The following is a 24902-nucleotide window of genomic DNA, read 5'->3' as shown; positions in this document are numbered from 1 at the left end:
CCGCCGCGACACGTGCGAATCAACACATATTTTCAGTCTTTCATGCTCAGAAGCCTGGTATTACACATTTAATAACGTCTAATCGAAATCACTATCGCTTCCAATAAGCAACGAGGGCTTGGGTTTCATGCCGTTGCGCATCGTCTTCAAGTTAATCGAATAAATTCTCTCTTATTTAGAAAAACTAATAAAATATTAGAATTAAAAACTAAAACTTTAAAATATCGCAAGCATTTTTACAAAATATTTCTATAATGCAAGCATGTGAATGTTTTAAAGAGTTATATTTACAATATTTTTGCACATTTCGCTACACTACTTTCACAAGATTTCTTGTGTGGAAGACCAAAATTATTACTAATATGATTGACATTTTTATAAAGCGATTGTAGATAATACTTTCGATCGCAGTATCTTCACTAATTGCACAATATCAAATTTGTAAGCCGCAAGTCTTGGACAATACGCGATATTGTCAAATCTCTTTATAATACATATGTTGCGAACATTTCTGTCTATCCTTACTTGAAAACGATGCTCAATCGAACACGATAATGAAGAATGACGTCCCAATAGCTGTCATACCAAACTAACGAGCCTTCGATATAATGTAAACCGGTGGTAATCTGTTGGCTGCACGATATCGCGTGTTACAGGAATATAACACAAAAGCGAAGAATTAAACGAACAATAAACAAAGAAGACACTCAAATAAATCTCTATTAATATATAAATTGTAGTTAAATATTCAGTCAAATTTACATTAATTTCATTAATAATTTATTATTCGCATAATATCGCACCGACCGCTGATCGGAGGGCAGATATATATATATATATACATATGTGTGCGTGCACACGCGTGAGTATGTGCGTACATATGTACACGCGGATATTGCACGCCATATGCAAGCGTGCCATGCACACACATATAAATATACGTGTATATATATATATTTATATATAGATATATATATTCGCAATTATATTTGGCCATTTTTACAATAGTCACAAATTCGTTTCTTCGAATAAATCTACTAATTTAAATATTATCAATATCAGTTCTTTCTTGTCTTCTGACCACTATAAAATTGTGTTCGTTATTCTCGTAATTTAAAGCTTCGTTCTTCTTCCTCATCGTCTCCATTCCCTCGATTTAACAAACTTTTTGCTTTTATCTTACGCAATCTTTTCTCCTCATTTAAATTATCTGTGCTAATGTATATGCATTCCGTGTCGCATGTAATTTCGCGGATTCGTCCAAGCGCATCAGATATAAAATCAGTTTGCTTCGTTTTCAAAATTCTCACAATATTAACGTGTGTATGTACAAATTCATTGTCTCGAATATAAAAACCGGATGTTTTTCGTTTCCATTACAATTTAGCATTGTTAATTCAAGAGATGCATAATTTGTATTTTAAGCTATAAAATGTAAACAAGTTTTAATTTATTTCAATTTCATGCACGAATCAAAATTATTGATAACTTTAGTTTTTAAACAAAATTGAAAAATTGTATTATTCAATATTTTCTATACATTTTATATATTTCGCGTACAGAAAATATATTATGATCGCGATTGATCAATCGATCGTTTCCAGCGATGTAAAACGATATATCTGGATTAATGCGAAGGGCGGAAAATACGTGCGACGCAACGATGCATTCCATAAAACACAGTTTTAACATAAATTATCATAGCCTATCTATAAATGCATTCAACGTGCATGTACACTTGCGTCAGAGATTGCCTATACGAGCCGAAGTGTGAACACACCGATATGCGATGTTCGTGCATGCGCGAGCATCAGTCCGTCACTCGAATCGAATTCGCGTGTTCGTGTCTATTGGGATTCGTGCACTTTCCGCAAAAAAATATATACCCACGCACTCGTCTACACGCGTCGTTTTTTTTGTTTTTTTTTTTTTTGTTTTTTTTTTCCCCTTTCCGATCGATGCACTGTCGAGTACAATTCGTTTACGTGATCGGTGGAGAAGGCTCGAAAATCTGCGAAGACACAAATCAGCCGGGCAAATTGGCAGATTAGCGGACGAGACACACGCGCGTGTGCGTGTGATGTCAGAGAAAAATACGGGTTCTCTTCCAAATTGTACCGCAACGAATTAAAGTAGCGGAAGAAACGGCACGAAGTGTAAAGAAAGAAATTTTACGTCCGAAAAGTATGCTTGCGTCGCACGGGCGGGAAGCGCGATGCGTGAGACGCATTTCGCGATCGCGCGCGAACTGAGCCTTACGATTTGCGATTCACTCGCCCGAGTCTCATTGTGATCCCACAGCCTCAAAGTAAATTTATTTCGCGGTGAAGCATCTCAATTTTCGCCGTTACACAGATCCTTCAGTCGCGATTACTACGATTCAGCCTTAATAAAGTCTCACTCGAAACTTACTCTACTAGCGGCTCCGTCTAAATTTATTACATTTCCGCTGGAATCTGGCGAGTCACGCGTCCGATACGCCCCCGTAATAATCTTCCACCGGCGTGATTCGATATCGATTTTCAGCCTAGCCTGACTCCTGCCGGCATTTCGATTGTGTCAGGAACCTAATTCATTAAAGGAAATAACACAGCGCCTAATCTCGTCTCTCACTGTAAGTTTAACTTCACTTTCACAACTGTACACCGGTTCAGGAAAGTCTTCTCTTAGTGCAGTTCGACCCATTTCAACGACCGTCGCGTAACATTCCGTATTCTAACGCGGTATCGAGCCTGGCCGCGTTACCGATTCTATTACAGTCTCGCCGAAGCAATTCCCCACGCTGGCGGTACCGATGTAATCGCGGCCGCTACTATCGCATCACCTCCTTGGTCTCGCGCATCAATATTATGGTGGACTCACGCGCACACATACACACACGCGCACGCACACACACGCACACACACACAAACAAACACGCACACACGCACGCTCGTTCGCAATTGTGCTCTTGATATCTCTCTTATCGTGTCCCAACTCGCGTACGCGCTCCGCGAAGAACGCGACTTCATCCCCCAAGAAAAATAGAAGATATCTATCTGTCGTTATCTAACCGAAACCACACACACGACGATCGCGCTCTTAGGCCGATGCGCATGCATTCGTTGAGTCTTGACTCTCCCGCCTACTCGTCGTCTACTGCGATCACCTGTTCGCGCGATACAAAACGGTGATATCCCGGTCGTCATGCAGGCTTTAACCAAGTGTGAGTCGTCGAGGCTCTACTAAAATATAGCGTTTTACAGCTATGCGGTGAGAAGTGTGTACAGTATACGGCTGCCTATTGATGTGTGAATTGTTTAGAATGCGAGTAATCTATCGGTTTCGGATAACACGAGTGTCCCGAAGGAGGCCCGCGAGAGCGTCTAAAGAGAACGTACTCGGCCCCTCAAATCTTCTTCAGACGTGCTTCGAGCGCTTCTCAGAACTCTCATGTTATTTTGGCGTTAACAGTACGTACAGGTTTTCCCCATCTTCTTCCCGCCCATTTGTCCCGCGAACTGACAAAAGTCGCATTATCAATCGCGCGACTCGAAGTGTTACGATCTTTTTTCGCAGTTTTCACTCGCGAAAGTTTTCGAAAGCGAAGAGACTTTTTCGATTCCCAAATCAATTAAAAGTATCTCTTCACTTTTTGACTTCCCCTCGCGTACGACTGAAAAGCCATAAAAGAAAAACACGGCGGGCCTATTCAAGAGATTCGGTCGATGGAAGACACTCCGAAACGCCGCGGAACACGAAATGGACGGGAAGGAACGTAGAGAATGAAATATTCCGGTCGGATACCACGGAAGTGGAGTATTGTATATATGTTCGTGGAATATATTATAAAGCCGGGGGGGGGGGGGATTCTCCCATCGAGTATGCCGCGAAACGGAAACAGCCGTGACACAGTAATAAGAGAAAAACTAATAATAGTAATAATACCAATAATATTAATAACAATATTAACAGCAATACTATTATTACTAATAATTAATAGTAATGATAATAATTGCAATATATAATATGAGTGATGATATAATAATAATAATAATTAATAGTAATAACAAAGTAAGGTACTTTATGTAAAATTCGTTAGGTATCGTAAAAACGAATGTAAGTCTACGTAGGATAGTCCGCTAAAGCATTTAATATGGAATGAATATATTAGGGTAAAATATATGCGTATTTGTGTATATATATTAAAATCATTGCATCTTACTTTTTCCCCGATTCAAGCGACGACGAAAAGTGTACGGTATAAGAATATCTTCTTGCTGACCTACAGCTAATTCATCTACCCTCGTCCGTCCTTTGAAAAGAAGCATCGCGCACTCTTCAAACTGAATCGGAACCACGTGAATCGGGCAATATTTAATATCGAAACGATTAAACTCTCGAGTGCTTTGTACACTGTAAAAAAATATTCGCGCGAAATTACAACTATTACAGCGGACCGATCATTATGAGTGTAAGATTCCACTCCCGTGTGTAAGTTTACAGCTTGTGAGTAAAATTAATTTCAAGTGTTGTGATGAAGCAAATTGCATAAGTAAATTTACAGTTGCTCTACGTATATGTCTTGCATCAACAGTCCGCGTTATTTAAAGAACAATTCCTAATTTCAAATTCGTGGCGCATCGCAAGTGCGGCCGAATGGATTACACAGATAAATTTGCTTTATTTGTGTAAAAATGTAACTATAATTTGTGGAATATTATGCCACGTTATGCACCAAAATTTACATAAGATTTGTGAAATGTTCTATCACTTGTGCAGTACTCCACATAAAATAAAGATACATTTACATAATAAGAGATAAAAGTACATTATTTTTGCAAAATTATGTGACTTTAAACATTTCCGTTATTAACCATATAATTTTTACATGTATTATTCGCGTAAATTTGCCGAATTTTTTTACAGTGTACTTATTCCGGGGCCCGCTTGCAGTCTTATCGAAACTTATTTTTGGACGCCTTCTATCTATGCTTAGTTGGACGATTGTGTCTCTTCGACACTAAAAACCTTCCTCCAATAGTACATCCATTTTCGCTATATCGATCTAACTAATAAAGCCTAAATTAATTCGCGTTTCATAGCCAATAAGCGCGTTCTTGACATGGTTTCGACAGTGATTCGCCTCGCATTACTGTTCCGCGAAACAATGTCGGAGCTTTAGCCAAGGTGCGTCTACGATTAAATCCCAACCTAACGATCTCGAGATTGAAACGGCTATATATAATTACGGCGAGTTCAAGTCTCTGCGTCGCAGATACATCAAAATGAGACGCTTCGCGTTCATTCGTCAAAAGGAATCACGATTATCGATGCAAGGTTTACCGTATCACTCGCAATGGAAATTGAACTCGACGAGATTATATACTGACGTCAATCTCCGAAATGATATTGAAACCAGCATTTCGCGTATATTCCAGTCTATTGTACGTGTGCGACCGATTATTTATATATTTCCGCAGTACGAAAAAAAAAGGGAAAAATATAGAAAGAGAAGCGTACTCTAGAAATATAAGTACAGGAGTAATTATAAAATTAAGATTATACTTCTATATTTTAATCCATTGGCACTGGGTCCCGTAAATCATAACGCCAGTGCGTGAATCTTACGTGCGAAATCTAAGTAATCACCGTTCCGTGAATTTTCGTGCGATAAGTGCGAATAAATGATTTGCTGACGCATCTTGCGAAGATTATATGTGTATATGTATATATTTATACTCGTCGATTAAAATCGATCTCGAAAATCAATTCGGAAAACCAGTCACAATTCGAATCATCCGATTGCACTCCCGTCAGTCTCATTTTTTTCCATCACAAAACTTTGTCAACTAATTAAATCCTAAAATTTCTTTGAAAAGTTCGGGAGCGCGACACCAACGTTAATATCACCGTTTCGCCATAATGTCCAAAGTATTATTAAAATAAAATTGAGATATACAAAATAATAGAGCGCGCGTTATCCAGACTTTCTACCGATTTCTAGCTCCGCGCGTGATAACAATATCCGCCACGTATACTCGCATCTGGAAGCACTGATTGCTCGAACCGACGTTCGCTTTTACGAAAATTGTTGCCAAGCAGCAGCTGAGACATACGAGGAAGATTTTTATGGACACACGCACACACATACACACACACACATACACACGCACGCACGCAACATCGTGAACACAATGGGGACATTCGACGCAATTCCCGTTGCCCTTCGAAGAATGACCGAGTTGTCTTCGATAATCGCATCTTCCTCGAATGATCGAGTGGCTAAAAGAATCCACATCTCATATGCTCCGACTGGTCCCAAATGTCAAACCCATTATGATCGACATGCAATCGATAGGCGATATAACATAACAATTGCGTCTCAACTCTCGTACAAAACATTGGCAGTCCGTTACTACTCCAAAGGTCCGCACATAAATTCTCACCGTATATTTATCGCTAAAAACTGCCCGTCTGATTTCTCATCTCGTATTAGCTTCGCGCGCGTGACCTTCCTGTCAAACTCATTAAAAAGTTGGCGACCGGCGAGAATCGCCGGGAATGATTTTCACATCCACGCGTTTCGCAGCTTCCAATTCTACCACGATTGCGATAATCGTAGCGATTATCGCCGGGAAGGAAAATATAAATTTCGAAATACATCAGTTCGAAAGCCACGGGCGACAATAACTGAAAAATACTCTCAAAAGATCACAGCAGATTTTGCATAACCTAATAAGGTCAAGTGAGCAAAATGACTATCAGACTACATCAGGCTATGTCCAGCATTAAATGCGCGGTAAGATTGTGGAACCGATGAATCGAGCGTGGATCGAATCGCTTCTCTCCTTCCGGCTGGTTCGACGTCGTTTTTTGCGGCTAGACAGCGAGAATTCGAGAAAGAGAACGGACGCGATTCTCCGAGGATGGCCACACGCTGTGTCAACGACGACCCCGGTCGATCGCGCGCGATCGTTTTATGAGAACAGCGTGCAATTTTTTAGTCTCTATTAAGCTCGTTTCGTGGTGTCCCTTGGCACGTAAGACACGCGCGTGTGCAATCACTTCTATTTCTGCCTACGGTGGTAAATGCTCTTGTGATTGTTCAGGCTGTTGAGCGTCCTGAACACCTTGTGGCACAGCGCGCACACCGCGCTGTTCAGAGGCTGAAAATGTTGCTGCTCTTTGTGCCGCTTTAAGGTGAGCTTCGTGGAGAGCGTCTTGCCGCACACGTCGCACGTATAACAAATTCCCGGCGGCAGCAAACTGCCGTGCAACGGGTGCGATAGTCGCATCGCGAGAATCGCCGAAGGCGGACCTAAGATATTCGCGCGTAATCGTAAATGAATAACATATTGGATTTTCAAGATTCGCATCGTACGAGAGAGGTTTTTACCGTTCGCGAGCGCAACCGTTAAAGATGCGAGAGATAAGAAATGTGAATATGTGAGATAACAGCGGTGTATAGGTAGATTTTTTTTTTTTTTTTTTTTTATATAAAGCGACAGGCAAAGCAAAGCGAGAGTAGAAGTTAAATGTGTGTGAGTTGATAAATATAGCAGACAGAAAAAACGGAGGCCACGCATAAGCCGATAAATTATACGATAAATACGTATATGTAAAAAAAAGTGAGAGATAAAAGTAAATACGCAAATAGGTAGAAAACATAGAAATATCAAATAGAAATATAAATAGATACATAAATGCATATATACGAGCCAGCGTAAAAGGGAGAAAATAAAGTTGAAGTGCAGAAAGAGAGAGAGAGAGAGAGAGATTGAAACGAATTAAAAAAAGAGAGAGAGAGAGAAAGAGAAGAAATAAAAAGAAAAGAGATGAGAGAAAGAGAAATCAAGTACCATAGTCCGTTACATATGCATCGACACCCAATTAAAAAGAAATATTTCCATTACGAACCAATATTTGTGGTGTAGGAGGCACACGGAGAGCCACGTGTGTGGATGGACCCCCGGCGCAAGTCCCGTGTTCGTGAAGGTAGCGGGTAGGTACACACAGAACAATGACGAACCAGAGCCAAACGTATAGCCGAGCGAGCGGGACCGGGAACAAACAAGAACAAAGATACGACTGCTATTAATATCACTGGACAAGATTAGTTACGATACGCTGCTAAGTATTCTTGCATGATTAGGGCTAGAGAGACGGGCTGATGTGCGGGTGGTGGAGGGGGAGGGGTTGGAGAAAGGAGGAGGGCGAATGGGAGATTCTCCCGCTGACGGTCAATTGCGGGCGGCTGGTGTGGGTTTCAGGGAAAAGGTCGGTCAAGGGTTAACGGGATCGATCGAGAGAGAGAGAGAGAGAGAGAGCAGACCGGCAGTGTGGTATCAAAGGAGTCGCTACTGAATATCCATCGATACTCTTACTGACAGCCTGTTGAAGTGTCCCTGCGAGCCACGTGGGATGCTCGAGTACTCTCGTTTCTAGACTGCAGCTAGCCGCAGAGATACAAATGTGGCTCGGAGCTCTGGTTTGTCATTGGTCATGCGATTAATAGCGCGAGATTGATATATCGTGGATCGCCGTGCGATCGGCAGCGCGAGCCTCGCGGATTTCTCGTGTCGTGAAAGATATCTCTTTGTTATATTTTTCTTTTCTTTTTTTTTTTTTTCCAAGTTAACGTCTACGTTACTTCAGCGATTTCGCTCACTCTATTTTTACCTACAACTGTACGTTAGTTTGTAAAATGATATATATCTCGAGTGTGCCTCTCGAAGATTTCGTTCTTCGCGATAACGAAAAGTTCGATAGCGATCAATCCAAAATAGGCGAACATCGTCGCTCTAATTGTTCATTGTCATCGAGAAATTAAGTATTGAAATGCAAACACATGAGAATATTATAAGCGACTCAATTTTCAATATGGTAATTCAGCATTCGTCTTATTGTTCGATCGAATGCTGCACTTGGAACTAAAGAAGAAATCTAGAAATGATCGATAAGGCAATAAATTACGCTTGATATGTACTTATTATAATTTATAATGAGATAGCGAATATATGAAATAGAAACGACGCGCGATAAGATGAAAAAGTAAAATAAATACCGAACGAGCTTAACAAGCGACGAAATGTCCGCACATACCTTTCTCCGAGTTGTAAAAGTAAATGTACCACTTACTTCCGGCGTATCGACTGACTTTCGATGGAAAAGAAGGGTGTATTTGTGATGTCAACGATAGAGGCGATGACGGTAATTAATATATAAAATGATAGTAACGGTCACAAGTAGAGAGTGTGATAGTAAAGGCAATAGTAGCAGGAGCGACAATAGCAGCAGCAACAATAATACTAAAACTTGCCGATAGAGAAAAATGTTAATGGCGATAACAACTACTACAACACATCAAGTATGAAAGATATAATGATGACATCAGAGATAAAAAGATCTTATTTTGTTTATAGAGAAAGAACGATATATTGTAAAATGGACGTGCCTTCCCCTCCCCTCCCAAAAAAAAGACAACAAATAAGCGAAGATATATTAAAGACACACACACACACACACACACACACGTGTGTTCTGTGTCGAAAAATGTACGTATCGTTTGGTTCTAGCGATTGCAATATTTTACGCGTCTCTTTACTTATGAATAGCTTTGACAGTTTTGTTCATCATTTTTTCAGTGGTATTTATTAAATACATAAATATCGAATTAATCTGAAATAATAAATATATATTATTCAAATGGAAATTAATTTGAAAATACAGAAATACTATATAAATGCTGATACGTGTGCATGCATAAAACAAAGCATCGAAATTTAGAAATATCTGAAAAATTATATCGAATCACGATACTTATATATATGGACATTTCTTCAAGTTGCGTTTTAATATCGATATTAGTTCGTGTTCCTTTTTACTATATGTAAGTTTGAGCAAACTTAGGACGAAGTTTCTGGAACTCCATCTTAGGATGAAATTTTCGATAATAATTCTTGTTCAATAATAGACGCAAAAGAAGTTTTGCGTGTAAAAATGAAAAACTTTTGTAATATATATATATGCCTGTCATTTACAATTCAAGAAATTAAAGTGACATAAAAATATGGACATAATAATTTTTTGTAGTCTGCGTATATCGCGGAAGATTTATCGATGCTGCATACGCGGCGCTATGAATCGGTAGAATTAATAACGCATCTGTCATACGTGTGACGCAAATATTGAGGTCCTTGAAGACAATCTTAATGTTAATTCACGGCAAAGAAATCCTGCCGTGGATGTGGGAGGGATACGTGGAGGGAAGGGATAAAAACGTAGTATTACGAAAACAGGGAGATTTAAGAAAACGGGAAGAGGAGCACAAATATTGTTCAATTGTTTTGTTTTAAAAGGAAGAGCGTGGAGAGCGTGTTTATACGAATAAATTAGATACATTAAATAATATTTTATTATCCCGTTTTGTACCGCACCTTTTCTTTTGTACCGTCACGTAGGACGATAAACAAAAACAGAACTTGTCTTCAATAATCGTGGCTCTTCACATAAATAATATATAAAAATAACAACAAATCGCGTGGCCCTTGCGCTAGTCGAAAGTCGAAGGAATTATATGCCTATCACATAAGCAATCGCTCGGATTGTAATACACGGACCTTCTGTGTATCTTTCGCTCGTTTCGCAACACTACTATTTACAAATGATTCAAATACCTTTTTATCGCGCATATTTCGTAAAAAATATTCAATACAACTTTACGGCGTCGCTCGCCTACTCGGGCGGGGAGTGACGCTCTTCGATCGCCCTTCCGGCTACGCTTTTTATTTCAAGACGTCACTCATCCGGCTTGTATTTCATCAAATCGTCACGCAGGCGAGATGCGCAATCACACCGATACGACGATTACTTTGTCGCGAGAGTACACTCGAAGAGGATGATAGCGGGAAAAGTATCCGGCGTGAATTTGCGTTAAAACCGATTTAAAATCCGCTTCATCGGCACGCTATTTAAGAGATTCAGCTCGTTCGTCTATGCTACGATAAGCCACCGGCGTTATACTAAATCACGTTACGTCACATCACAATGACCGATCGACTTTCTTTCACTTGCACTTTCCGACTCTTTGCCGAAAGTCGGAATACGTGAGCGCGGAGATCCGGAGATTATATATATATATATCCGTCGATCTACACCCATTGTACAGCGAGAAACTTGCATTTCAATCGCCGGCGATTCCGAAACTCGGGATCGCGTCGAGTCTTAATCCCTATCGATAACGGCGACGCAGGTTTGTTTTTACGCGCGAATACCCGGCGCATCCTCGACACATTGCAATTCACGCGTGGGGGCGAGAGAGAGAAAGCGAGGGGGACGGAGCGATCTCATCCCATTCGCGGATGCTGCTGAGCCTGGTGTTGCTGTTGTTGCTGTTGTTGCTGTTGCTGCGCGGGATAATTCCTCTCGGTGTGCTCTCTCTGGTCTCTCTGCCATTCGCGGATCTGCGCTACTTCCTTTTTCTGCTGCTCGCTTTTGTTGTGCTGCCGGTGGTAGATGCTCTTGTGGTTGCGCAGACTGTTTAGACTGGAGTAAACCCGCTTGCAGATGTTACAGATCGGTTCCTTGCTGGGCCTGGTGTGCACGTTCTGTATGTGCCGCTTCAACCGCGTTAGGGAGGTCAGGTTTTTGTTGCACGGCTCGCATCGAAACTCATCGCTCACGCCGCTGCCGGCCAACAGACCTGGCGGCAGAACCAGACACACAGGGGTTACTACTTTTGTGGGCTTTTGGCGCTTTTGGAACGTCGCACGGACGTCGGACAGGTGGACAAGTAGACATTAGACTGAAAAGAGGGGGGGGGGGGGGTTAGGGCGAAGGGGCAAGGGAAGACTCGAGATAGACAGAGAGAAAGAGAGAGGACGTCATTCCCACAATTGTGCTTTTCTATACTTTGTTCTTTCTTTTTTTTGTTTTTTTTTTTTTTTTTTTTTTTAGAGGGGGTTTGTTTTTTAGCCGCAACCTTGTCTTTCGCGATCTCCACACCACCATTTCACGCTCCTACACCACCATGTCACAATTTAAAGTCACAACCACCACAAGTTCTCGCAGCTGAGAAAATATCGTGCGCCCGTGTGCTCTCTCTCTCTCGGAGTTTGCCTCCTAGTTTTGCCTCTTAGTACTTGGATTTTGCGCCTTATTAATCGAGCATACGTCTCGTAGCCACCGTCACCCGACAAGCCAGCCGTGCCCAAGAGAACTTGTTTACGTGTTATTTCTCAAAACCACCTAAGTTATATATGCGCTTATATGTGGGTGCTGCTATTGCCGCCGCTGCTTGCGCCTCATTGCGTGACGTAACGATTATTCACGAGGGAAATTCCTCCTAACACACAATCGGACGCAACCATTGTCACCGTATCTCTCGTTTTTTTTTTTTTTTTTTTTTTTTCCTTCCTTTTTCACTTCTCTGACCGTGAGAGCGTCGGTCGTCGGTGTCACAGTCATAATCATTGATCGTTAATCCACTCACCGCAATCACCGTCGCTCGAGAGTCAAAGTCATTGTCAATCGCGCAATTGTCGGTGTCAATGTCAACGTTATCATCGTGTCGTTGCCTCGATCTCTGTCTCTCCTTCTCTCGCTGTTCCGTCGTAACCGTTATTGTAATACCACTAACGTTATCGTCGCGACTATGTTTATTCTTTTCTCTTTGTTTTTTAAGTCGGATCGTGTCGTTTCTATTTCGTCTCACCTTTCGAGATATTATCGATCTTGCAATTCTGTGCATACTCGTTATCAGGGAATTCTCTTCACTTTCAATCATGTCACCGACAACATTGTCACTATCGTTGCAATAATATTTTGTCCCACACTATTAATCCAGTCATTAGCGTTTATAATACCGTTTATAATAATAACAAACGGCTTGTAATCATCGTTTTACCGATGAATACCGTCAACGTCTTTGTCTTTGTCGTCGATATTCTCTTCATCGCGTTCGTCATCCCGATTATCACGGCTTTTACATTCGTATTTTTGCTATAAACAATATCTTAATTTCTCTCTCTTCGCGATTAATTTAATCAGACTCGTATAGAAAGTTTTTCGTAATTTCTTTTTATCAAAATGTAAAGCAAATACAGTTGTTTATGAAGTAATAAATTATATTAATATTTCTGTAAATTTTACGCAATATCAATCTTGTCATTATTAAACAGCATATTAATAAATAATGGTAAACAACAATTCTACATAAAAATGTACAAAGTGCTGATTTGTGACATAAAAAGTGCTGACAATTATTGCAAAATTTTCGCGACATTGTCGGAAAGTAGGACGACATAAACTGGAAATGTCAAACGTTTGCGATATTACGGACAATATTAATAATCTCAATTAATAAACGCTTCTTCCGTGTATCGACGTTACTCTAATAAGTTTGCTCGATTATATTTCAGAAAAAATAACCGTTGAAAATAAGAGAATATCAAATAAAAAGTCGAAATGGGAGAAATATACGATGGCGAAACGCAATACTCTCTAATCGAATACGATGACAATGGTAACAATCGCGATGCTCCGTGTTTCAAAGGGCTCCAACCGCGAAACTCGTGCAGCGTCTCTCGACTCTCGTTCTGCGTTTACTTTCTTTCAAACGCAATTAGAATAACACAGTGCAAGCAGTTCCAAAGTTCCAGCGAACGATCGTGAGCGATGAAGTTAGTGTTTCATGATCACCAGATACACATCCATGTCGATGCATATTATTTACAGCGAAATAGAGCGTAGTATCTTATATATAAATATATACATATGTACGCGTGTGTGTGAATATGCGCGAGAGAGTGTATGGAAGTATGTGCGAGCTGTGTACACAGATGCGATATCTGTTTCTAATGAGGTGATGCGATGAAGCGTAATGTCATCTATATTCCATGATTAATGACATTTTCGTAGCCTTGAGCGAAAGAGCTAACAACAGAGAAGCTCTTTCTTTCCGCGCGATATTTAGGCCGTGAGATAGCGCCTGTTCATTAGAAATAACATTTTATTTTTAATTATCTCCAACATTCTTTATCGCTAAGCGATTTATACGCTAGATGCCGCGTCAACAGTGACTACGTTGTCGCGTTTTCTTAAATGTAATTACTATTTCGCGGATTATTACAGGAACAATGCGATTTATCCGTATCAAAAGGAATGCAGTTATACATTTGTGAAACGTGAGTTTCGGCAAAACGTAATGCTCTGTAATCTCTTTGTTCACGTCGAGCTAAACTATACATAATCGATGAAACGTCATAGGATACAGTATCAAATAACATTTGATTAGTAACTAATCTAGTCTGCTAAATAGTCAATTTGCACTTGTAACGGCAATCTTGTTTTCGCGATATATTTACTATCGAGAAACATTGAGAGACAAAAGATCAAAATAAAATAGCTCAACCTCGTTTTCCAATCATGCATAAATTAGGAAAAATAACAGAAATCTCATGCATCTCATTAGATAAACATATCTCAATGACTATTAATACTATTTTTCTTCTTGAACATCACCGCATTTATCAGTTATAAAAAAAAAACATGAAAAAAAGAACGGAAACCAAATAGAGAATTGAGGTCGGCAGATATAATTTTAGCGTGTTCAATTTTTGGTTTATTGACATAACATACTTGGCCGTTGATTAGGACATTTTCATTACTACAAGTACAAATAAGTCTGGATTGTATTTTTACGATTGTCGTCTATATCGAAATTTAGACTATGCAAAATTGTATCAGTTCACATCGCTCCTTGGATTAAACTCGGAGAGATATTCTACGAATATCTGTTCGTATCTACGAAAATCTTGTTCTATAAAATCAATTATTACTAACATAAGCTCATTTTAGACGATCTATAATTCGCGACAGAATTCGGGTGGGTTTAAATTATACTGTCAAAGTACTGATTTATAAGTAAGGAATTAGCACCGACGATTTCTTTGGTCTTAACTGAGGTAATTCCGGATGAAGTAAACGACTAGTAAAGTTCCGCTCCAATACTGTTGAGATACGATTACATTACGTTAGCGGTAAAGAGTGTGTATGTGTATACTGGAAACGCATTTATACGAAACAGGTATATCCGGTCTTTTTCAACTATAAAATTCTTTTCCCTCGGGGCGATCTCCAAGGGCTGCGTCATATGCGTTCTGCATTATAATGTCGATTCTTCTAGTCGTCCTTGTTCGACGACGCGATGCGAGGACGACGCGAGAAACTTGTCCTAGGTCGCTACCGCCGGTCAATATGTGACTTCGCACTGGACGTCGTGCTCCTTGCGGTTCTTTCTCGCGTGATACTGGCTCTTGTGACTAACCAGACTATTTCTGGATTTATAGCTCCTCCCGCATAGATCGCAGGACAGGGATTGCGGCACGTAGAAATGCGTGTCGGCCAAGTGCCTCTGCAGAGACCAAGCGCGCGAGAAGTTCTTTCGACAGTATTTGCAGTAAGTGCTGTTCGGCTGTTTCTGATCCTGTTCGTTGTGCGCGGTGTCCTGATACTTGGATTGCAGGGGATCGCCTCGCGGCCGCAGCCATCGCAGCTCCGGCGCCGCGTCGTTATTCGACGATCTTCCCGACATTTCATGCGGCTGCTTTCGTTCCTGCTGAGCATCGCCGCGATCCTCGTCGCGCATCATCGAGTCGAGATCCGCGTGCTCCTCGTCCGTCTGACTCGACAGCAGGCAGGACTCGAACTCGTCCATCCTTGGCGAGATGGGCTCCGATTTCAGCACGATCTCCATTTGATCGTTAATGTTGTCTAAGAGATCGATTATGGGCAGCTCTTGATGCTGCGACTGCATCGCCGTCTCGCCACACCGATTTGCGCTTGTACTTTGGTTCGATTGCTGTGTTTGTCGTTGGTATTCGATGTTGATAGCGGACTGCCAACCCCCGTCCTCCTCGGCGACCTCCTGGTCTGCAACCAAAGAGGAGGGGGCTGAGTCCAACCGTATTCACGCGTCATCATTTAGTACCATAACGAGCAACTTTCAGTACGAAAAACGGATATTTATTTTCTTTTTCTCTTTCTCTCTCTCTTTCTCTCTCTCATACACACATACTTTCTCTCTCTTTCTTTCTCAGCATCGTAACATCATATGTGCGATTTTAAATATTCTTAATGCAAAATCGAAGACAAAATGTAGAGCGACATCTTAGTGTTCGTAGCATTGTGAGACTGCGAGATCTGATAAATTGCGACTGAAAATATTTCATCTAAATCTACTGTCGAAGAATATGTAGATAGAATATGAAATAGTTACAGAATTATTTATAATTCAACTGAAACATCAGTTATAATCCTACTTGCAACGTGCAACAGGAAAGAAAATTTTATCGGAACTGTGACAGAAAAATCTGTAAATTTGCCTTCGACAGCAAAGTCATGGGATTAGAAAATAGGAAAATGCATGTAATTGCTGTGGATAATTTTGAAACTCATGAAACTATTGATGCAATAATAATACAGGATCGACGTCTGCATCACTTCTTATGACGGCTTTTATTCGCCATTTATTTCAACTCCACGATTTTGCCACAAACAATCTTAAAGATCAGACGTTACAATTCCAATTAATATTTCTTTCTCGCTATACACTGCAAGGAGCAGTAAAAAACACCGCGTGTTATTAACTCATGGCTGACTGATCGAAAAAGCGATCCTTGTAAGATCCGGTCTTCTTCAAGTCCATCGCGGGAGAGCCTGTACATCGGCGCCTTAATCGAACGAAATATCGATAGAACGTCAACGATACATCGTCAGTGTCGAAGCACGGCATAGTTCGCGACGCTTCTTTGTGGGATTTTATTCAGCCGGTTACCCATAGCAACGCTACCCCACGTCGGTTCCTCCGCTCTCCGCTTCGCCCTTTCTCTTCGTGTTTCGCGCCCCTCGTGATCCTGCCGTCGCGTACGCGCTCGCGCGCGCGCGCCTCCCGGACCCCCGCATTCTCCCCGAACGTTTCCCCTCGCGATACAACCGAGAAGAAGATATATACGTAGGATGTGTATTATTCTTAATAACCCCTGTATGCCGTTACGCTGTATTATGACTGATGTTGACTCTGAACGCGGAGAGAGAAAGAGAGAGAGAGAAAGAGAGCCGCTACGATCGATAGGTTGCCCCGCTTCAGGTAAGCCGAGAACGCAGGACGTCGCGACGAAGAATCCAGTTCGTTTGAGAATTTTAAATTACTTTCGCGCATTCCATCAAAGATTTTGCTAGCCGAGTCCGCCTAATTGCGACGTCGATAATTATCACGCGTATGATTGAACGCGCGACAATCGATATAGCCGACTTCCGGACTTATTGTCGGTTTAGAATAACTATATTGCGCATTTCAATATTATGCGCTACCTACGGAAATAACTACATATTATCATTTAAAGCACGTACGTCTAACCATTTTTTTATTTTTTTTCATTTCAGAGTTTCACACGTTTGAAAATGCAGCTTCTGTAAAACGCGCCTTCGAAGATATCGTAAAACGAGAAGCAACCCGTTTCTCGCAATCTCGCTACCCCCAGCAACGGGTGTTCCGCAATAGGTAAGCATTATTCCAATAGACAAGCGACCCCTTTCTCTACGCTTGCTCGAGAAACCGAGAGAGGATGTCGGGCTGCAGAGTACGCGCCTGCCGCGCGCATTCTCTCTTTCCAAACCCGTTCGGACAACGGAGGGGGGACACGTTCTTTTTTTTTTTTTACGATGCGCGAGAGACACATCTCACAAAGCGACTTGAAGTTTTCTCATGTAGATTGTGCATCGCTATTCTTAGCGAGGAGCGCGTTGGTTTCTCTAACAGGCGCAGATACAGTGCCGCGATACAAGCCAGTTGCACTTCTCGCTCTCTTTCTCGCTTTCTTCCTCTCGCCGCGCCTTCGCGCTAATCTTGCGCAGATTATGCGAACGGCGAGAGACTTGAAGAAATATAATGAAGTGATTTAAGGTGAATTTGGTTACATAAACGTCTCATTAAATTCTATCATTTCGGTAATAATACGCGTGATCGTTCAAAGCGCGTACGAGGTCAATCGGGGTAATAGCGATACTGGAATATTTTTTAATGATAAATCCAATAATACGATTTTGTAAAATCGTTAAAAGCGATAATATTTATTTAATAAATATTGTGAAGTAAGAATTACAATAACCTATTATATTGATAAAGATGCTGCTGAAGAATTCTATATAAAGATGAGGTTTTAACTAAAATATCGTTATCTTACACGCACGCGGAAATCAGACATTAGCTGGCGAAAGTAATGCCTCAACTGTCTCCTTATCCATTTCAATAATCTCATTTTTCTGTTCGACTAGGTATGCAATATTAGCGATAAATAAAAAAAAAAAAAAAAAAAAACGTCATTGTAACCTGCGATATGTAAACAGATTGCACCGCCTATATATACATTTCCAATATATATGTTTTCAAAAAATCCCAGATAAATAAACACACAAGTATCTGAATAGATAATCACTGATAACATCAAGGAAAACGTGCTCGTCGATGTTGCAATCGTCACTTTTTCGTTTTGCGGCTACAACGCATTGTGCCATAGATTATGGCGTGGCGTCGTTCTTTTTACAGCGAGATTATTACGATCGATACGTCCTAATCAATCTATCTATTATGCAGAGGTAAAAAAGACCAATTTAAAAATCTCATCGCAAGATCGCGAGCTAACAACAACGAACGATACGGAGCAAAAGTGCAATCGTAGCGGTCCCTGCCCACCCTCCCACCCTTCTTCTTTCTTTGTTCCCCACTCGATCGCCTTGCCGCTCGCTTCTAACTGCTCGTCTGCCGAATTCACTTGTCCCTCCCCCTCACTCGCCTGTCTTCCGCCCGCGCACCTCCGCTCACCGGTACCCACACTGTTGCGCAGATCTCGAGGTCACCTCAAGTTCATCATCGATAATAGCGCAGGCGAAAACAAGCAGCTAGACCTGGGCGTCCCCGATAAGTACGTACTACAGATAAAAAATTCCGTTGGATTTGGTTCGGAGCGAACTTTCATTTGGCCTTGGCGGGCGCTACGCGTCCATCCAAGAATACGTACCATTAATACCGGCAGGGGTTCCCTAATCCGAGCTCGCGCGTGTGCGACATCCCGATGGTCACGTGAGCTTTGAGAATTCGCCGAGGAAGGAACGTCCGGTCGGTCGGGCACGAGTGAATACCCTTTTGATGAACGCGATCCCGAATGATTTATTTTGATTCCGAGAAAACAGACTCCGGAAAGTGCACGCGATTTCCGGAGATTCAACCCTTCCCGACCCGCGAGACCTTTTCCACGCGAGATAAAACGCGCTGCGTCATTACACAGTCCGCTCGTTACACGTCGATATTAATCCAGTTATCGAATATTAAAAGTTGCAATTGAAAACTGCAATATGTTGACAGAAGTTAAAACGTTTGTCATCTACACAGGCTGTACAAACGCGCAAAGTTTATACCGCGCACAAAGTGCGTTAGAAGTTAGTGATTTCCAAATGGAATGATTCCAAAGCCGGGAGGGATTAAATGATTTTTGTAATAACTGTTGTAAATTTGTTAGGATTTAGAAAAAAACATAATATTTTAAATTTCCAATATCGCAATGTTTCGGAATTAACAAGTTGTAAATCTATTCATCAATTTTACACATACGTATATACAAATTTTAAATATTGAAATATAGATATTTTCAAGGGATTAACAAGCGATAACTTAATCATCCGATAGCATATTGAGCGAAATCATCGAATTCGTCGATTACAAACTCGATTTAGTTGCACGGAAATTTTTCTCACGTGGAATCCTAATTGTACCATTAAAATTGACTCGCCTGCATCGACAATACACTCCGTCAACATTAGTTAACAAGCAGCAGTTAATTATGCATGACTGTGAGCAATAATGCACAGCCCATAAATTATTTGAATCAAGATTGCAACGGAATTTCTGCTATCAATCTTCGATGTATAGGTATTGTCTGTCAAATATATACGCAACGACCTGCCAGCGGCACCGCTTCCGGCGCATCGTGTTAAAAAGTGATCGACTGTCTTTTTTCACACGTGACATACGTGTTTACAAGTAACAGGATGAATGAACGGACGAATTTATAGACCTATGCAAAAAAATGAGAGTCACTGCGTCAACACAATCGTAGGCTACCGAAGCGGCAACAGAGCGATGGAGAATGATGGGATGGCAAAGGGGGAAAAGATAGTGCGAAGAGGGGCGAGGTATAGAGAAAGAGGGAAGAGGCGCTTCTGCTATTGGGTAAACAGACCTACACGAGCGAGACTCATGTCATCTCGGCAGAAGCTGACAAAATTTTGCATGTCATTTATTCACATTCGCGATAGATGGCGAATATGTCCGGATATACGCGCTGCTCTCCATGACTTTCGGACGTTACGCAACCAAAATTCCTCCTCGTCGGCAGCGAGTTTAAAAGCCGAACGCATCGTGTGAATGATGGTCGTAAAACGAAGGACAAAAAAAAGCGAAGAAAAAGAATCGGCGGACTACGAGTCGGGGTATTTTTACTAGATCTATTTAAAAAATTAACAAAATTGTGGCCGTTTAGAAATTGGCAAAATAATGCAAATATATATGTAGATATCTTAAATCGCAAACTTGCAAACTTTAGACCGCAATTGCTAGAAATAAAATTAAAATAACAGCCATCTGTCAAACTTCCACTACACAAATTCTGAATTCTAAGAGCGACATTTTTTTTCTATAGAATTGGCAACCTTGTATAGAATTGGTAATCATCTACCTTTCCTGTTCTATTAAAAATACGAGCCGAAAATAAACCGTAGATCCTACAAGAAACGCTGGTTTACCTTGTCCATTGATACGCGACTATCTATTTTATTCTCGCTTAAAGTCGACACGCCGAAAAGGCGGGCTGCGCTCGAAGTGCAAGAGCATTTCAAGATTGCCGATACGAGAGGGCATCGACTATCTACTGTGAAAAAAAAAAGACCGGCGAAAATACGGTCCACTTTCTCTTTCTCTCTTTTTCTGTGCAGTGCTAAAAAGCGATAGAACAAATATTTGGTTAGTACCGGTGCATCGAGACTTTGTGCCACGCCTCCTGATACACAAACGCAGAAAGAAGATAAACCACGCTCGAATTCAACCTCGCAATCGATATTTTTGTGCCGCGCTAAGCTCCGCGACAGATTACCACCTATCTACGTCTCTCTACGCGAAGAGTTGCAGAGCGCCTGCCGAAAAGAAGGAAAATAATCGGAACACCACTCGATATGCAATCGCGATGCAGCACGCCACTTTAAGCGCATTTTCGCGGAATAAATTGTATCGCGCGGACGAGAGCGCGTGCGGGAGAAAATCAGGCGAAAGAATGTACACGGGCGCGCACGATGCCTTTCCCTCTCCCCGGACTTTTATAGCTGGCTTTTTAGTTGTGTTCCTTGAACAGTGCTATTTTGGAAGTTAATATATTTTACTTTTTACTTTAAACACATACGAATTCTCGCTGAACTCAGACTCTCATACATAAGCTCCATCGCCGCTTAGCATCTCAAAATATCGTCTCTCGCGAAATAAAGTTTTTCTCGAGATATACGAAAGGATAAACTTAGATAAACAAAAATAAATTTTAAAAGTAAGAAATAGAATTTCCATTATTTCGTGGTCTACTTAAGTTGAGTAGAGCTCTATTGTATGTGGAACTTTGAATTCAAGATAAAATCTGAATTAAAGCTACAATAAAATAATAAAACAATATAAATAAAAACGTCGCTTTATCGCGAAATCTCCGACAATTATTGTCGTAGTAATTGCGATAAAGTGAGACGGAAAGATTTTTAGTTCAACTTAATATTTCGGTTAGATCAAAGATTGCATAAGAAACGCGATAAAGCACATAACTAATTAATGAAAGAACTGTCGTGTTTGCGAAAAATTCTTCGGTCTAAAAATATTTCTAGATTCGATTCTCGAGTATATCGTGCCGAATTAAATATATAATCCGAAACAGCATTCAATTCAATGATGGATATTGGTTAACGGCATGCGAGAGAAGGCGTCACGAAAGCAGCGAGTCCGACCGTGAATCGCGTTGAAACTTTTCAAATTACGCCAAGACCGCATCGTTATGATTTGTTTCACTATTAAGATTTCTTCCAGCATCTACTTAGCAACAATCAGATATAATGACGAACATCGTGCATCATTTATTATAAGAGAATTACGACTTTAAAAAATTATCTATTGCCGAATAATCTAATCTATTAAAGCTTTTCGGCAGAGTCGTAAATGTGAAGTGATTACAGTTACATAATGACAGATAGTAAAATAATTAATAGAGACGAAATTTCACGCTATTATATAACAATTTATCAAGCGTGTTTCAAAAGTCTCTGGCGCGACCTTTATTTATTTTTACGACTAATCTCTTAAATATTTCAAATGAAATTACGACATATATATATATATGGTTAATGCAGCTAATTTTTTTTCTGGCGATGTCTCTATATGCCTTTTTCATCAGAAGAGTTATTAATATTACTAGATTAGGCTTTATAAGCCTAATAAATAATCCTAGACCTTCGTAAGAGATGCGGTCACGGCGGAACACTCTTGAAGACATCGATTTTGCACAAGGCTGTTCTCTTTCCTTCTCTCTCTCTCTCTCGGCTAGCAATATCACATAAATTTGACGGGCGCGGACGCGGGCGCCGTGTCGTTTCGCAAGTCATTTTTCTCCGAAACTAGTAGAGAGGAAAAAAAAGAAGGAATTATATCACTCTAGCTGAGGTCGCGATTGACGACACGCGGCGACTACACGCATATCGTAGTTCTGCCGTCGTTGCGTCTCGCGCGCGCGCGCAACTGTCGAGATATAATTTAATGTATCTAATGATTCGCGAAGAGTGAGTGGCAGAAACGTGAGTGGCGTACCAAGGTCGTCGTATTTTTAGTTAGGCCAATGTTTAGTTGGCCACGTTCGTTCGTCGGAGATAGAGGGACCTTGAATTTCGCGGATAACATCTGCAGCCTTATCGACGCGGTCTCCAGTTCCAGCCCCCCCCCCCCCCCTCCGTCTCCCGATCCCCGTTCAGCCCCCGCTCCCCCCCCCCCCTCCCCCGGGCCGACGTTCCCGTGATAAACTTTTCAGTACTAACCTAGTATAAACCAGCCGTTCAAATATTAATCGACAATGCGAGGCCGCACCTGAATTTGCACAACCGACCATGATCGGCTGATTGCGGCGCATTTGTCAAACTTCTTCTCCCCTCCCCCCAAGGATACTAGCAAAAACGAAATATATGCGCAATTGAAGGAAAAAAAAACAAAAAAAAAACAGACGCGTCAGCCCGTCGCGGCCGATGATGACGACCGCCGCCGTCAACTTTGGCGAACATTCTCGTCGCGCGCCAGCTGAGGACTCGCGAAGGCGTGAAAATGATCGGTCGGATATATTTTTTTTCGAGAACCGTTTCTTAATGCACGACACACACACACACACACACACACGCACACAAGCGCGCGCGAGTACTTACATACATTACGTACATATATGCATACGCTCACGTGCACACGCAGCGGCCGCCGAAATCCGCTTGTGGAAGGTCACGCACGTCCAAGTGCGCCATTCCTCGTTCTCGTAAATATTCACGATTATGTTTAGTGAGGAGGTCAACTCCGTATCACCTTAACGATGTAATCGCATCATTACGTTGACGTAAGCAACCAGCTTTGCTTCTCAAGCGATGATTCTCTCGATAGTGCGATGATTCTCGATAGAGCTCGCTTTATCGAGATAAGCACTTTTCTTCTCTTTTTATCGTAGTTAGTTGTTATATATTCAAAATTGTATAGTTACATTATAGCTTAGAATAATTTTCTCGTATTTTGTTTTTTTTTTTTTTCTTACTTTCCGTTAAACTATTATAGATAATTTCATCAATCATAAAGTGCGTGTGTGCACAATGTTTTGCATGTAGAAAAAAAATAGTTAACCTATCACATCCTCTTTTGCAATATTATATATGCATATGCGTATGCGCATGTGAAAAAAAAAGTGAGATTCTGCAACAAAGTTGCAAAAAATGTAATTTTGACAGTTTTATCGCTTCATCGACCGCAATCGTACTGCATCTTTTTTTCTCCATTGTACCTACACATGTAAAATAATGGGCATCAACGACGACGTTGTATCGGCAATATCACGCCGCGGATATTGATTCTATTGCAAAACGTTAACGCGGGAGGACAACAACACACCGATACGCAACCCAACGTTCAATCGAGCGGTGCAAGCACGACAACGATCGATTATCGGGAAATCGGCATACTTATATTAACGATACACTCAAAGCATCGGCGTTGAAATCGTTAAAAAAAGAATCGATAAATGTGATACGCGTTGATACAACATCGACGATTCATCGCCGCGTATCGTTAGCCCCTTTTAAGCTCGATGCATTCTCCTGTGCATCGCACAGACGCGGCGCATTCGGTCGGGGTAACGATCTCGCGACACCGCCAAATATTGCACAGTGATGCCAAACTGATCTCAGTTTCATTTCTTTACTCCAATTGCGCGATTGTGTACGTCGTTGAGTCGATATTAATAACGGTGGTTCTCGATGTTCGAGCGAATGTATCTGCTGCGGCCAGCGTGCATTTCATTCTTTTTTTTTTTTCTTTTTTTTTTCACGCAAGTCGATAAAATTGTCGTTAACCGAAGGCGACGCTCTGCCCACGTAACTGCGCTCCGTTCAACAACTTTGATTATGAAAAACAAATTGTGGATGTATACAGGGTGTCCCGGAAAGAAATCGCTTCGAGCGAATCAGTCGATTCTGAGATTAATTTAATTGTTCGTACGATTGAAACTAGTATTGTATTTTCTAAAGTAAATATTTTGCTGTGT

The 24902-nt window shown here is 41.1% G+C and overlaps 1 protein-coding gene across 12 annotated transcripts in view; it reads right to left on the bottom strand.

The window, feature by feature from the left end:
* Positions 1 to 702: 702 nt before the first annotated feature.
* Positions 703 to 24902, bottom strand: part of br (broad-complex core protein) — a 50012-nt gene continuing 25812 nt past the window's right edge. For 8 of the 12 annotated variants that reach the window (XM_012372438.2, XM_012372435.2, XM_067355592.1 and 5 more), the window contains one exon: positions 11893 to 15912. In XM_012372438.2, the coding sequence (XP_012227861.1) occupies positions 15233 to 15912 (680 nt within the window). In that variant the 3' untranslated portion in view covers positions 11893 to 15232. Of the gene's footprint in view, positions 7301 to 8577; positions 11684 to 11892; positions 15913 to 24902 lie in introns of those variants that run through there. The other 4 variants (XM_067355596.1, XM_067355595.1, XM_067355594.1 and 1 more) reach the window with 2 other exon arrangements.

This window comes from Linepithema humile, chromosome 5 (genome assembly GCF_040581485.1).
Source record: "Linepithema humile isolate Giens D197 chromosome 5, Lhum_UNIL_v1.0, whole genome shotgun sequence".
NCBI lineage: Eukaryota > Metazoa > Arthropoda > Insecta > Hymenoptera > Formicidae > Linepithema > Linepithema humile.
Note: the sequence above shows the minus strand (reverse complement) of the source record. Positions and strands in the feature narration are given on the sequence as shown.